This window comes from Macrobrachium nipponense, chromosome 46, assembly GCF_015104395.2.
Source record: "Macrobrachium nipponense isolate FS-2020 chromosome 46, ASM1510439v2, whole genome shotgun sequence".
NCBI lineage: Eukaryota > Metazoa > Arthropoda > Malacostraca > Decapoda > Palaemonidae > Macrobrachium > Macrobrachium nipponense.
In genome coordinates this window covers 40,086,835-40,104,334 of record NC_061106.1, presented here as the reverse complement: position 1 = coordinate 40,104,334, position 17,500 = coordinate 40,086,835, and the positions used below count along the sequence as shown (strand labels likewise).

Below are 17,500 nucleotides of genomic sequence, written 5' to 3'. Positions count from 1 at the left end.
GCAAAATGACTACTTAGAAATCAATATAATCTTACGACATCATTGATGTAATAAAAAGAACTGAGGATTTTTAAACAAAAAAAATGTAATATATGTCCTGGAATGTGTGAATGATCTCCTTCCATATAAGAATGTGAAATATAGAGAGCCAAACTTGAAGGGTATATATTCGTCACGAGGAATGTGGGTGTGGGGGCAGGCCGCCGCCACCTTTTAATCCCGACCGTGAGAATGGGGAGACGCACATGTGATACACACCTACACACGCACACACACATACACACACGTGCCCTCTCTCTCACACACGCCTTCTACAGGTGCTCTCTCAGTATCCGTTTGGCTTCTTCCCCATCCACTCCCCCTCCCTCCCCCCGGCCAAAAGCTTCCGGTCCACCCACATATATGATGTTTTATCCCCCCCCCCCTCCCTATACACACACACCTGTATAATTACTCAATGACTCAGCTCACGGGAGACTGAAATGGTTCCGTCTGGCCTCCTCCTCCTCCTCCTCCTCTCCTCCTCCTCCTCCTCTCCTCCTTTTCCCTTTCTGCCTTTTCCCTTTCTGCCTTTTCCCTTTCTGCCTTTTTTTCCGACTGTCTTGTTATTCGTTAATTTGTTGTTATAACATAAAATGTTTATTTGAGGAGGAATTTTATTCTGCTCTCTCTCTCTCTCTCTCTCTCTCTCTCTCTCTCGTCTCTCCTCTCAATCTCCGGTCTTTCCTCTCTCTCTCTCTCTCTCTCTCTGTTTATATACACATATAAATTGTATGTGTATATGGGTATATATATACTTATGTATTGTATGTGTATATATGCATACACACACTATATATATATATATATATATATATATATATATATATATATATTATATATATATAATATATATATATATATATATAATATATATATATATATTTGGTATATAAATATTATATATATATAGATATGTAATATATATATATATATATATATATATATATATATATATATATATATATATATATATATATATATATATATCATAACCACCACAGATGTTTGCTGCGTAAATTCAGCAACTACCATCATATGCGGTTAGCAAATTACGCATAATGCACTTGTAGCGAGAGTAATTATTTTGAATTACTTAATCATCTCGTTCCAGCTGAAAATATATTTAATTTTTTTTTTTTGAGCTTCGAACACCTGGTAGGGCTAGATGTATATATATATATATATATATTATATTATATATATATTATTATTATATTTTTGTATTTATTTTTTTTCAAGGAAGACGTCACAGTCTAAAAGGAACGTAACAAAGCAAAGCAGAATCCCGAGTAATAACGCCTTCCCCCCCCTCCCCCCGCCCCAGTCAAGCACCAAAACGTAACAGGTCCTCTTTCAGGTAACACTATAGGTCAGGGTCATGACTCAGGGTTGTTACAAGGTCACGTGTAGCGACCTCACGGCGGGTGTTGTTTCGCTTGTGTAGAGTCTCGGTTTGTGCTGTGGAAGACTGACTGTTTGTTCCCCACTGAAAAGGTTTCTCCTTAATAATAATATTATGATTATAAATAATTAATAATAATAATCTAACAAATAATTCGAAGGGAAAATAACGATTTCCGTGTACTTTATTCTTTCTTTGAAAAACGTCATGGTTTTAATAATAATAATAATAATAATAATATATCTCAAGGATAAAAATCCCATTAAATTACTCTGGCTTAGAGCTAAGGACTGTATTTCGGTGGACTGACTCCCACCGTGTTTTAACAGAAGAATTTATATATATATATATATATATATATATATATATATATATATATATATATGGGAAAAAGTTCATATAGTGTTCTAAGGGTCCACAATAGAATAATAATAATAATAATTATGATTATAATAATAATAATGTGTTAGTAACTGTTATAACATGACTCTTAGAATGTTGTGAATTTTTAGACAGAAAAAACGACATCTTATATTATGATTATAAAAAAAATTGTCATTTGCATCAGCCATTAGTTTAATGATTATAATGAGTTTAAAAACTGAGTTAATTAATAGGATTTTTCGGTATGGTGCATTAAGTAACATTATATGCGCGTTCAAGACAAATATTTCTAGGAAAAATCGTTTTTTTATGAGGAAAATACCAGATTGCAAAGATTTTCGAAAAAGGATTTTATGAGAAAAATAACAGATGGCAAAGATTTCCGACAAAGGTTTTTTTTATGAGAAAAATACCAGATTGCAAAGATTTTCGACAAATGATTTTACGAGAAAAATGCCAAATTACAAAGATTTTCGACAAAGGTTTTTATGAGAAAAATACCAGATTGCAAAGCTCTTCGACAAGGTTACTACTTCAGTTCAACCCAAGAGAATCTATTCCCCTCACCTGGCATGTTGCACCAGACAGTGAGGGGAATAGATTCTCTTGGGTTGAATCTATTCCCCTCACCTGGCACCTTGGACCAGACAGTGAGTGGAATGTCGCCAAAAACAAACCCTCTCGGTGAGAATTCTTAACAGCTTGGCCCACGAGAAATGATTAACTCAACCCGAACAATATTATATTATTAGAATCTTAACGTCCCCATTTTGGCTCATCCCCGGCATGCGTGTGTGAAAGGGCCGACCCTTGACGACGTCGAGTCGTTACTGTGCGACTTCAGAAGAAGTCGTTGTTGCTTTCCCAGGAACCGTAGAATGAAAAGTCCCTTTGTGTGTGTGTGTGTATGTGTGTTTGTGTTTATAGCTGCGAGTAGCTTAAAATGTTATGTCGTGTAAAATAAAATCCGACGGGTCTAGCTCTTGATTAACATAACTCATATGGGGAAACCATTTTGAAAGTATTGAGGTCGAATGTTAATCTCAAATATTATCAAATTTATATATATTATATATATATATATATATATATATATATATATATATATAAAATATAAAATATAAAACAATAACGTTCAGCCCCACTATTTCAAAATGGTTTCCCCATATGAAGCATGACATTTTGGAAAATAGTGGGGTTGAATTTTGAATATTGTCAGTTATATTACTATAATATATATATATATATATATATATATATATATATATATATATATATGTATTGTATGTAGGATGTATGTATGCATGTGGTATGTATGTATATGTATTTATGTATGTAGGCGTGTGTGCGAACGACCGCGTGCATTTACTTAGTTTACTTAAATGGATTAAATGAGATAACATTGTTAAAGTGTGTTTTGAAAATACACCTTTACTTCCCTCCTGGCTTCAGTGACAAGGTTTTTTCTTACAGCAATGAGAGAAAAAAAACATAATAGGATTAGGTGTCTTGTTATACACTGATGATGATTTGCAACGAGAGTAAAGATGGCAGTTTATATATAGGTCGAAGGTAAGAATGGCTTTATTTTCACGGCTGGGACAGAATAGGGACGAGTTTGGGAGACTTCGGTGGTAAAGGAGATTGAGAGAGAGTGAGTGAGACGGGCAGATCCACTTGCTGGTATGGTAGTTCGCCAAAAGGCTTTTTATTTTGTTGAGCCACGAAACCCCTTTATTGTTTCTTTCTTTGTTTCTTTGCCGTATTCATTTCCACTGAATGAATGAGTTGCATAAACCGACTATTTTTTTTGTAACTCTACATGCATAAATATTAGTGTACCATTTTCTTATGTTGTCCATTGATTGAACCTTTATGTTGTACACATCATCAGAAATTCGTAAACATACTGCATAGGTAATGTAGTATCATTTCCGAAGGGGGGGGGGGGGTTAGTGCCGTCAGTGGACCTCATGCGGTGCACCGTAGGCATTACTTAAGCTCCTTTCCAACGTGCCTTCGGCCCCTAGCTGCAACCACTTTCGTTCCTTTTACTGTAACTCCTTTCATATTCTCTTTCTTCTATCCTACTCTCCACCCTCTCCTAAAAATTGATTCATAGTGCAACTGCCTTGAGGTTTTCCTCCTGTTACACCTTTCAAACCTTTCAACTTCAATTTCCATTTCAACGTGAATGACCTCTAGGCCTGAATTCTAAATTCAACCCAACTCAATGTACAATAGTAGATTCACATCAACCGTGCATCTGATGTCTAGGCCAGTCCCTTACAACGCTCCTGATTGGCTGTTGATAAGCCAACCACAGGGCTGGAAACTCTCCTCAGTCTCTCGAGAGAGTTCACATAAGCAGGATGTATGTTCCTCCTCTCCTGAGGGATACTTTTGAAAGACGTATCCCCCAGGAGAGATGGAACATACATCCTGCCAGTGTGAACTCTCTCCAGAGAGACTGAGGAGAGTTTCCAGCCCTGTGATTGGCTTATCAACAGCCAATCAGGAGCGTCGTAATAAGGGACTGGCTTAGACATCAGATGCGCGGTTGATATGAATCTACTATTGTACATTGGGTTGGGTTGAATTTAGAATTTAGCAGTTGCACTATGAATCAATTGTTAGGAGAGGGTGGAGAGTAAGATGGAAGAAAGAATATGAAAGGAGGTACAGTAAAAGAACGATTAGGATTGCAGCTGGGAGCCGAAGGCACGCTGGAAAGAACCTTAAGTAATGCCTACAGTGCACCGCATGAGGTCCGCTGACGGCACTAACCCCATTTGGGAATGATACTACATTGCTTATGCAGTATGTTTACGAATCAGGAGCGTCGTAAGGGACTGCTGGCCTATGGCCTAGACATCAGAGGCATGGTTGATGTGAATCTACTATAGTATCATTTGTGTATATTTATTTATTTATTTATTTATTTTTTTGTTTTTTGCAGGTTTATGACAGGTTGTGTATCACTGACAGAGGGAGCAGGAGAGGAGAGGCGGTGCCGAGAAGGCGAACGAAGAAGTTTCTCAAAGGACACCACCACTAAAAGCCACATCAAAACCAACACCTCCCGCTACTCTTGAAGAAGAAGACCACCCAGCGACGTTCTCCATAGCACTCCTCAGGAGTCCCTCTTCCATCGCCTCTTAAGGCTCCCTCCTCCTCCTTCCTTCTTTCTGCGGCGACAATGGCGGCGTTCCTGCTGCTGCTGCTGCCGATGCTCCTCAAGGTCACTTCGATCTTCCTCCTGACGAAGGGCATGGTCGGGGCGGCGACGGGCTGCCCGGCCCCGGACGCCTCCGACGACCAGATCCTCAGGGACCTGCCGCAGCTGCGCGACCTCTTCGACCGGTACGCCGACGGCAACGACGTCCTCACCCCGGAGGGCCTCCAGAGACTGCTGCGTAGCCTGGGTCTCGACTTATCCCCGGACCACCGCCATTCGTCCGACCACGTCACTCACGACCACAACCCGGAGGAAGGGCACAAGCGCAGCAACCACCTCAGTCACGACCACAACCACGACGACGACCACCACCACCAGCACAAGCCGCCGCCGCCACACGGGGCTCCCCTCGACAACAACGACCACTCCGCGTACTCCTCCTCCTCCTCCTCCTCCGCAGGCAAGTCTCCCAAGGGCGCCGCCGCCGCTGACGACCACTTCGACAGTCCCGACGACGACCACGTCCATCACGACCACGAGAACCACGCTGATGGCAAGTCGGGGCTAGACAAGTCAGGGCAGGGCCGAGGGACGCCCCCAGGCAGGCACCGCAAGGAGGGCGCCGGCGACGCTGAAGAAGAAGGCGCCCACGGCAGGAGGAGTGGCCAAGGTTGGTTGACTTAGTATCCAGCGGCGGTGAAAATAATGAATAATAATATAATAATATATATATATAGTCATATATAATATATAATATATATATATATATAAATATATATTATATATATAATATAATATAGTAGTTTATATTCCTAATAATAATATGTAAAATAATAATAATGATATGTTACACAGGCATTCATTTTGTTTTCTTCAATCTATAAAAGATAAACAGTGGTCAACTTAATAATAATAAAATAATAATAATAATAATAGTTATAATAATGTCTATTTCTTACTCATGGACGTTTGTACAGATTACGATTTTGATATAGTGTTTGTGGTGGTGAAAAATTATTATTATTATTATTATTATTATTATTAGTTATTATTATTATACTTATTGTACTTATTTCAATAGGAAGCATATATACATTTCTCATCACTGATCGTAAATTTTATTTGCACCGCTGACCCCAAGTAAAACAAATAGATAAATAAATAAATAAATAGAAGTTTTGTCTCATTTTGCTTTTTGTTTTGTGCTACGTCTCAGGTCAGGCCAGCGAGACGTCCAACTCGTCTCGAGTGAAACCACAGTCTGCAGCAACAGCGCTTGCACGGGGGTCAACACGTCATCATGCAACGCCAGATCCTGGGAAGGTAAAGTGCAGAAAGATTCTCTCTCTCTCTCTCTCTCTCTAAGATAGAGGTGTAATATTCTGTTTACTAAATCGCTTTTTTATGAGTTTCTCTCTCTCTCTCTCTCTCTCTCTCTCTCTCTCTCTCTCTCTCTCTCTCTCTCTCTCTCTCTCAGACAGAGGGGATCGTAAAGTGCAATATTCTGTTTACTAAATCTCTTTATTTATGAGTTTGTGTGTTTTAATAAGTGAGATTTTCAGAGAATTAGGTTTTTCAGTTTCTTTTTTTATTTATTTATTTTTTTTTTGCACACGTATTTTCCCGTTTTTTGCACGAGTCTGCATAGGTATGTTGCAATAATCTCTTTCCTGTCTTTTTTGTATGAATTTTCTTAATTTGCGTGATATCGAAGTGCTATTATAAGAGAAGACGGTTTCTCACAGGTTTATACGTGCTTATGTTTTGTGTATTTTCACGCGTGAATTTTCCCAATTTTGGTTTATCCTGCGTATGTACGTTTCATTCACGCGTGCGTCTTAGCGCACTGTACTTTCTTCTTCTTCTTCTTCTTGATCGTCTACTTCTTCTTCTTCTGCTTTTATGATGTAATAGACGTCATATCTCTCGCGAGTGCGTGCGTATACGCGTCAACGTTAATGGCATGGCCGTAGATAGCCTTATAAGGCTCGGTATAAAAAGCACCGTATCAGTTTCTTGAAGAGGATTGGGTCGTCCCAAGGCCGAGCATAAGAAGTTTCATTCAGCTATCGTTAGACGCCTTGGCAAAGCCGCCTCCGTCGGATAAAGACGTCTCTGTGTGCTGTGTCTCTCTGTCTCTCTCTGCTGCTGCTGTGGCAGCCTCCTTCGTCTCTGAAAAGTGGGGAGAGGGCCTTTCCAGTCGCCACTCAATTCCAGGCAGCGGCGTTCCAGGCTGGACTGCTGTAGTGTTACTGGTCACGGGAGGTTCTCCGTTTGGTGGGGATATATTTGGGCCGCTGGAACTCACAAGGGTAACTTACAGCAATTGTCGCTTTTATGTGTGTATATATAAAAACGCCAAAATATAGAAAGTGAATACTACTATATGTCAGAGACTGCTGTCTCTCTCTCTCTCTTCATTAACTACCTGTAGAGAGCGGCAGCAGTCCCTGAAATATAGTATACTTACTTTCTATATTCTGGCGTTTTTTATGGGCTCCTTTTATTGGATGGAATTCTGTTGTAACAGACCATTTGTACCAGTCATATATAGTACATTTGTGTTTGTGTGTAAATTTATATATATAATGTATATATTTAGTATTAAAAGGAGTAATTCTACAATCAATTTATGTTCTCTTGGTAAGTTAACCAGGGCCATAGAAATAGCACTGAAGGTCTACAATTTATTTATTTATTTTTGCGTAACATGTCAGGATTTTATTAACTTATATAGTCTTATGCTATATATATATATATATATATATATATATATATAGTATATATATATATGTATATATATATATGATATATACAGTGTATCTCAGTTGAACCAGACCACTGAGCTTATTAACAGCTCTCATAGGGCTCGCCCAAAGGATTAGATCATTTGACGTGGCTAGGAACCAATTGGTTTTATACTTAGCAACGGGACCTACAGCGTATTGTGGGATCCGAACCACATTATATTGAGAAATGAATTTCTGATCACCAGAAATAAATTCTTCTGATTTAACGTTGACAGAGCGGGGAGGCCAACACGCGACTACCCAATCAGTAGGTGAGCACATAACCACTCGTCCTGCGAGGAACTACTGTAATACACATACAGTTTTATATATAAATATATATATATATAAATATATATATATACATATATATATATCATACATACACAGTTATAGTAGTATATATATATATATACTATATATATATATATATACATATATATAATATACACACACACCCATACATACATACATATATGAATTCCTTCCTTTGTGTTCATCTTCCTACTTGCTACATACGAGCACTGTTCTATGGAAACCCTCTATCAGTCTTTTCCCGAGCTAGGTCCAAAAGAAACCACTGCGCTCAGTAGGAATAGTAACAACTGATCCTATTTTTGGTCTTATTTCTTCAAGCGTGACCTTCCAAGAAGGTGGAATCTCTTGTGTAGTAGCGAGTGCTTGCTAATCACCCAACTTTTCTCTCGTGGACTCCATTGGGGCTGTACCAGTCGCGAGTAAATCACGGAAACCGAATTAAAATATATATATATATATATATATATATATATATATATATATATATATATATAGATATAGATATATCCGTGAGTATGTGTAAGGATGAATAATGCAAAAAACAATGGGTATTGCATTATGATTCATGACTCGTTTTCCTGTATGGTAATAAACGTCACAAACACCGAAATCCTTTAGAATTTGTCGTGCAACGAGAACTTCCAGTACGAATAATGTGGCTCATGTGATATTCGAGTCAACAATTGCCATACCAACAAACAGACCAACAAACAAATGCCAGTCATTGTGGGAGTGACCTTGTACGGGTATTTATCGCATGCGCATGTGTGTATGTATACACGTCTGTGTGTTTGAAGACACTTACTGTGTCCTGGTGCAACTTCATGTGTCATCTTTGTTTCCGGTTTATAGAACGTGGGTCTTTCAGCTTAGCTTTTCGATTGCTTTATTCTGATGTTTTATATACATATATATAAAACATAATTGTCTTACGGTTGAATGGTTTTGAATGACGTTGAGAGAGAGAGAGAGATAGAGAGAATTGTGGTCCCTATGGAGAGAAAGGAACAAGGTCATGAATGCTAAAAGTGCGGATCAGTTTGGTAAGTGAGTACGTGTATGTATGTATATGTATATGTGTATATATATATGTGTGTGTGTGTGTGTGTACGTGCGTGCGCGCTTTATAGTGTGTGATTGGTTAATTAATTTTTGGTTTTCGGATTTTTTTCATACCTGTAATCTATATTTTACTACTTTTGATTAATTTCTCTTAGGAAACAGTATTCTTGTGGTATATATATATATATATATATATATATATATTATATATATATATATATATATATATATACATATATATATATAATATATATATGTATATAATAATATATATATTATATACATACACACACACACACACACACACACACGTACTCACCTACCAAACTGATCCGCACTTTTAGCATTCATGACCTTGTTCCTTTCTCTCCCCAGGGACACCCCAATTCACTCTCTCTCTCTCTCTCTCTCTCTCTCTCTCTCTCTCTCTCTCTCTCTCTCTCTCTCTCTATTATGGAGTCTGTGGCATATTTTAGACAACTATATCGAGAACTCCCTTCATGCGACATTTCAAATTTCTTCTTCTCCTCCTCCTCCTCCTCCTCCTCCTTCTTCTTCTTCTTCTTCTTCTTCTTCTTCTTCTTCTTCTTCTTCTTCTTCTTCTTTTTTTATCGTTTTATTCATTTATTAGCTTATCTTGCTTTATCACGGTCTCGTCATGTTCCTTTGCCATTGACGGGTTGGGTCGAATTTTATCGAAGTTGTGTTGGAGAAAGTGGGATCTCTCTCTCTCTCTCTCTGAAATATGTAGTTTTATATCCTATGCATTTTTTGTCATATCGTATTTTATTATTATTATTATTATTATTATTATTATTTTATTATTATTATTATTATTAAAGACAATGAAAGAATGAATCGAACCGGGTGCGTGCCTGTATTCAATTATTATTATTATCATTATCATTATTATTATTATTATTATTATTATTATTATTATTATTATTATTATTATAATGAGTAGGCTTTAGTGAATTAGGAAAGATCAAAGACGGAGCGGCGCTAAATACGGATATAAACAACTAAAAAAAAAAAAAAACGCTCTAAATTCATTGAATTAACTTCCCCGTCATCATTCTGAATTTCTACCATTCCGGAAACGAACTTTTTTTTATTTACTGGCGTCACCAGATCTATTCTTTGGAAAATACGCATTCGTGTAAGAGAGAGAGTGGTTTTTGACAAGAATTCAGTGGGTGGTGAAGGAAATGATTTTATTGCTCTAAAACGCGATAACACAGGACGGATTTTATTTCACCGGTCTATAGCAAACAATGAGACCAACACCTTGATGTGAAAGAAAAAAAAACATCACCTAAAAAACACGGCAGTAGTGCAATTCAGAAGAGGGGACTTCAAATACCGGATGTTATTATTATTATTATTATTATTATTATTATTATTATTATTATTATTATTATTATTATTATTATTATTATTATTATTATTAATCTTCGTTTTGTCTGTAGCGATGAAATAATTTGTGAAGTCAGTATTAAGAGTGGAGATTATTGTTTTAAGACTGATAAGGGTGAAGTATCAATTACCAGGATGTCACACTTACTATATAAAGTTTATAACTTCAGGATGACACACTTATGTAAAGTTTACATATATATATGTATGTATATATGTGTGTGTTTATACATAAATACGCATTTATGTATATATATTATGTATATATGTGTCAATATATATAATATATTTCAATTATCCGTTTCATGGTTTAGAACAATGAATCTCAGGGGCAGCGGAAATATATATGAAATATATAAAGTACAGTGTCGCTAATTATGAGATTTTCCTTTGTTAGCCTAGTGTTTTTTTATTTATGTATTTATTTAATTTATTTATTTATTTATTTATTTATTTTTTACTTCTTCGCTTTTTAAAGGAGTTTAGGCTAGTTGGGCTGGCAACTTACACTTAAAAGTTTTAATTGTAGTAGTTTATTGCAAAAGTTTTAATTGTAGTAGTTTATTGCATTGCAGATAGAGCATCGTGCACACGTGCATATTATGTACCATCATGTGTACAGATGTTTATATATCACCACAAGTGTTATTGCTCGTGTTTTCTTCGATAAAATAGCTTTAATACCCTTCGTCTCCTGTATGAATTGACTTTGGTATTCCACCAGTTTTAGTTTCTATACTGATAGAATCTCTCTCTCTCTCTCTCTCTCGTTGATTCCTAAGTTTTTTGTATATTGTCACAGTTTTTACAGCAATTACTTTCACAAGAATGCTTTTAAAAGAAAGGTTGATTATATTATTTTTGAAATACCGTGGTACTGAGAAATTCATCATTACTATGTAAAATTGTCGACACATATTTTATTCTTTCTAAAAATCAATGTGAAAAGGAACTTGTGGGTTATTATGTTATTCAATCACAGAACAATATGAAAGTTAACGAACGCAAAGACAGGCAGATCAGATCAGAGCGAGTGATTGATTTACGAAAAATAACAAGGGGTAAGTGATTGATTTACGAAACTACCAAGTGGTGAGTGATTGATTTACGAAAAATAACAAAGGGGTGAGTGATTGATCTACGAAAAATAACAAAGGGTGAGTGATTGATTTATAAAAAAAAATAACCAGGGCTCCATTTACTTAAATGGTGAATGGTCAGGCCAGGTTGAATTGAGAAAGTTAAAGGGAATGTACTTAGAACCGGCTTAGAAGAGTAGGTGTTGCCCAAGGTTGCGTTGCTACCGCCAGCGCTATTTTGCACCAGTGGTGCCAACCCCTCCAACCCTAAGCCCCCCTACAGGAGACGAGAAATTACCCTACATAACTGAAATGACCCCAACATTCTGCTGCTATGATAATAAATAAATCTTTAGATTATGTTTATATGCAATATCATGAATACTAATAAGCATATTGATCTAAACCTCCCTTGATACAATTACCTTACACTTGAAAATATTGTCCCACTGTCTTAAGATATTGTCCAGATTACCCTACGCGTAGGGCAATTACCCTACAGTTGGCAACACTGTTTTGCAGCGCGTCGTAGGCAACATGACCTTCGATGTGCGAATTGTATGGCGCTACAGGAGGGAGAGAGAGAGAGGGAGGGAGGGAGTGGTTGTCTAGTTCTCGTGGAGTGTTGTTGGTGTAACGTGTGATTCTCTTATAATTCAATGATTATCTCGTTGGCGTTCGGTGTAGAACAACAGCTTGGAAAGTGTACTAAGCTGCTAAGGTTCGATGCATTCTTTCGCTTGGTTCAATTTTCGTAATTATTATTTCCCCTATGCAGCGGAAATTCGTCATTAACTATTTTTTTTTAAAATCAGGATTTTGCAACGCCCACCGAGAACACGCCGTGATTTTCTCTCTTATATTCCGGTTGAGACTTGTTTATTTCCGCTTGGATGTATATTTCCTGTTTCAGTTTTTATCTTGAGATTTCGAAGTTGATCAGTCTCTCGTCGCTGTTAAATCTTTTGGCATAACTGGTGGACTTGGAATGCGGCGTATTTATCTATCTATCTATCTCTATCTATCTATCATATCTATCTATCTATATCATATATATATATATATATATATATATATATATATAATATATATATTTGTGTGTGTATGGATCGATAAACAGGAGATGAGCGTAGTCCTTATCTCTTCTTCATATCTGAGTGGATAAAGGTATACGGATGCCACAGTTACGAACCAGAATGGCATATATATATATATATATATATATATATATATAATATATATATATATATTATATATATATATATAGTATATAGGTTGGAATCCTGGTCGGCCTGGAACACTGAACACCGATGATATATAATTATACGATTACTTATGGGGTTTACTTATTCCCAACATGGATTGAATTCGAAGCTTGTGGGTTGTTGGCCTATATGTGACGGGAGATTGTATCGTGCATGGGTGATTATGTACATAATATGTATATATTATATATATATATATATATATATATATATATATATATATATATATATATATATATATGTGTGTGTGTGTGTGTGTGTGTGTGTGTGTGTGTGTGTTATCTGTGTGTGTGTGTGTATGCATGTTATTATTATACTTATTGTTAAAATTATTATTATTATTATTATTATTATTATTACACGGTTTTATTATTATTGGCTATTTACAACGTTTATTTTATTAAACAGCCATTAGTTATTACTTCTATTGAAGGTTATTCATTACAGCTTATTATTATTTTTATTATTAATTAATATGATATTATTATATTATTATTTGACCTGATATTCACGCTTCCAAAGAACACTGTGTTCAGAGGAAGAATCATTATTTATATATATATATATATATATATATATATATATATATATGTATATATATATATATACTATATATATATATATATATACTTATATATATATATATAGAATATATATATATATATATATATATATATATTATGGGTACGTGTGTACTACGCATCCACCCATGATCATGACTTCCATAAGGGCAAGCGATGATAACAACGTTCGCCTCCTTGTAGTAGAGTGAGTCAGAGAGAGAGTGGATACTGTTCTGCAAGTACACAGGAACCTACTACATTATGACGCTCCTGATTGGCCTGTTGATAAGCCAATCACAGGGCTAGAGTGGGTAGGATCTGTGTTCCACCTCTCCTCAGGTATACGTCTTTCAGGAGAGGTGGAACATTCATCCTGCCTATGTGAACTCTCGCGAGAGACTGAGAGTTTCCACTCTAGCCCTGTGACTGGCTTATCACAGCCAATCAGGAGCGTCGTAAGGGACTGGCCTAGACATCAAATGCACGGTTTATGTGAATCTACTATAGTACGTACACTATTTTTATATATTATTATTTATATGTATGTATGTTAATATAAAGAATATCTGAATTCCCGACATATGTGTGATATATATAGGTATATATATATACTTATATATATATGTATGTGTATAGTATGTATGTATTATGTATGTATATGTATGTATGTATGTATGTATAATATTATATATATATATATATATATATACATACATAATTAGGGGGTATTCATAGGGGTAATTAAACGGCATACTTTCATATTTCACACACACACACACACACACACACACACACACACACACATATATATATATATATATATATATATATATATATATATATGTATGTATGTATGTGTATGTGTATGTTTCCATAAATATCTGAATTACCCAAATGAGTATATATATATATATAGATATATATATATCTATAGATATATATATATATATTAATATATATATATATATATTATATATATATATATATATATATATATATATATATATATATATAATATATATATATACATACATATATATATATATGTTTGTGTGTATGTTCATATCTGAATTACCCAATCTAAACATACAAACATTTATATACGTTAACAATGCACCAGTCAACAACCACCTAACACAAAAAGGTTCCTCATATTTGACGTGAATAATGTGTCGTTTTGTGTATAACCCACGCGCCAATCTTGCCCCAATTATCCCGCAAGGACCCCTAACCCCCCCCCCATATTGTTGCTCAAAAAAGGTTTCGAGTAGCCTCCAGAAGTTCCTTTATGAAAGAAAAAAAAAAGAGAAGAAGAAGAAAGAGCACAAAGGATTAATTGAGAAACCCAGACAGTTCCTCTTATTCTCAGTTTCGCTGCGTCTGAGATCGAAAGAAGCCGTTGGAATGGTTGGCCTGATCTAGTGAGAGAACCTCTCTCTCTCTCTCTCTCTCTCTCTCTCTCTCTCTCTCTCTCTCTCTCTCTCTCTTCTCTCTTCTCATATAATACAAGAGTTTCAGTAGCCACATCGAAATCAAGATTCGGAGCGGCATGGAGGTGGCAAACCCGTATGGGTTATACCATTCCATCTCTCTCTCTCTCTCTCTCTCTCTCTCTCTCTCTCTCTCTCTCTCTCTCTCTCATTATCAGATTCTTCATTCCTCGAGCTTTGAAATAAACGCCAAAATCAATCGCAGTTTTTTCCTCTTTGTTCTGAAACATCCAAATTCCAGATGTTATTCTTCGTTTCCTTCATTTGCGTAAATTATTTAAATATTTATTGTCTTGCAGTAATTTGTCTTTTGCCTTTTAGTTTTTTATTTAGTTTTTTTGTGAAGGGGCGGGGAATTCGTTAGGGAGAATGATCATTCTTCTTTTTGTCTCTCTTCTCCCTTCTGTTGTCGCTTAAGCTCTCTCTCTCTCTCTCTCTCTCTCTCTCTCTCTCTCTCTCTCTCTATGTACTTATCCATTGCATGTACTGTCAATGTTTTGTGTTGTGTATATATATCTATATATATATATATATATATATATATATATATATATATATATATATACGATCTATATATATTATATATTATGTATAAAAATAATATACATACTAATTTTCGAAGATTCCTAAAAATGCCAAGTCAACTGCAGCAGAATAATACAATTAGCCCCCCCCCCAAAAAAAAAAAAAAAACCCCCCCCAAAAAAAAAAAAATAAATAACGGAAGTGCTCGTGACATCCTCTGTGCTACAAAGATGCAATGCAATAGCAAGTCTCTTATTTCTCTGGCATAGTTTTTCTTTTCTTTGATTTTTAAATTATCTTTCTTGGTCTACTTTTTTTTTTTTTTTTTTTTTTTTTTTTTTTTTTTTTTTTTTTTTTTTTTTTTTTTTTTTTTTTTTTTTTTTTTTTTGACATATCTTGCTTTCGCTCCCCCATTCAAGTTTGCCTACTTGTACCCTGGGAAGAAGGAAACTCTAGGGCTGTGAGAAATGGGGTCTGAGGTCAGAGGTCACAGTTTGGACGTTATATAGGTCATATTCTTAGTGTGAACGTCATAGGTTATATTCTTAGTATAGAAGTTAGTAGTCACATTCTCACAACAAGCGGGTGAAAGCACATATAAAGTCATAGCTATAGTAGATTTACATCACCACTGCAACTGATGCCTAGGCCAGTCCCTTACGACGCTCCTGATTGGCTGTTGATAAGCCAATCACAGGGCTGGAAACTCTGTCTCTCTCGAGAGAGTTCACATAGGCAAGATGTACGTTCCACCTCTCCTGAGAGATCCTTTTGAAAGACATATCCTTGAGAAGAGGTGGAACCAACATCCTGTCTATGTGAACTCTCTCAAGAGACTGAGAGTTTCCAGCCTTGTGACTGGCTTATCAACAGCCAATCAGGAGCGTCGTAAGGGACTGGCCTAGGCATCAGACGCACTGGTGATGTGAATCTACTATAGTACGTATGTTGAGAGCGCCCTTTCAATCAGACACTTGGTAATGAGGAGACTCGAGACCGTCCAGTACTTAGAAACTTGTTAGTGTCAAGTAAGGAAATGGAGAACTCTCTCTCTCTCTCTCTCTCTCTCTCTCTCTCTCTCTCTCTCTCTCTCTCTCTCTCTGGCTTCGTCTTACGTAACGAGAAAACCACAAGGAAACCTGGCAGTGTTGACCGGCAGCAGCAGGTTCTGACATTATAACCTTTGTTTTGCTTCTGGAATTGTTGCTGAGGACGATGGATTGTTTCCTTTTCAGAGTTATTATTATTATTTTATTATTATTATTATTATTATTATTATTGCAGAGGTAGAGGGGTGTGATTATTATTATTTATTATATTTATTATTATTATCTTCTGGAATTGTTGCTGATTTAGACGGGTGTTTTCATTATTATTATTATTATTATTATTATTATTATTATTGTTATTATTATTATTAGTGTGTTCTCATTAGTTCAGTACCTCATGGATGTCTTTTGCGAGTGATCTTTGTATCGTAAATTATTTATAAAATAATAATAATAATAATAATAATAATAATAATAATAATAATAATACTAATAAAAGTGTTTGCACCACTTTTATGCCTGTCACGATTAATATTTATGTATCAGTGTTACATCGTAAGCGATTTTCCTAGTCCAGAATCGTTAAAAGCTCAGCTGGACAATTTCGTGTGGGGGGGGGGGGGGGGGGGGGGGGGTGTAAGCAAGAACGCTTACAGCGAAAAAGAAATGCTTGACTTTTGGTAAAGTGACCGTCAAGGTGAGACGACTAAAGCTTATTTCTTGGAGAAGCCAAAGGTCTGACTCTTTCCTGTCTTACCTGCTGATTGTGTGTGTATATATATATATTATATATATATAGATATATATATATATATATATATATATATATATATTAATATATATATATTTATATATTTATTTATTTATTATATATATATCTATTTATTTTATTTATATATATATACTATATATATATATATATATGTATATATATATAT

The 17,500-nt window shown here is 35.6% G+C and overlaps 1 protein-coding gene across 2 annotated transcripts in view; it reads left to right on the top strand.

Moving 5' to 3' along the window:
- LOC135214935 (zinc transporter ZIP6-like) overlaps positions 1–17,500 on the top strand; it is a 104,566-nt gene that overhangs the window by 26,166 nt on the left and 60,900 nt on the right. For both annotated transcript variants that reach the window (XM_064249423.1, XM_064249426.1), the window contains exons 2-3: positions 4,788–5,676; positions 6,223–6,329. In XM_064249423.1, the coding sequence (XP_064105493.1) occupies positions 5,028–5,676; positions 6,223–6,329 (756 nt within the window). In that variant the 5' untranslated portion in view covers positions 4,788–5,027. The remainder of the gene's footprint in view (positions 1–4,787; positions 5,677–6,222; positions 6,330–17,500) is intronic.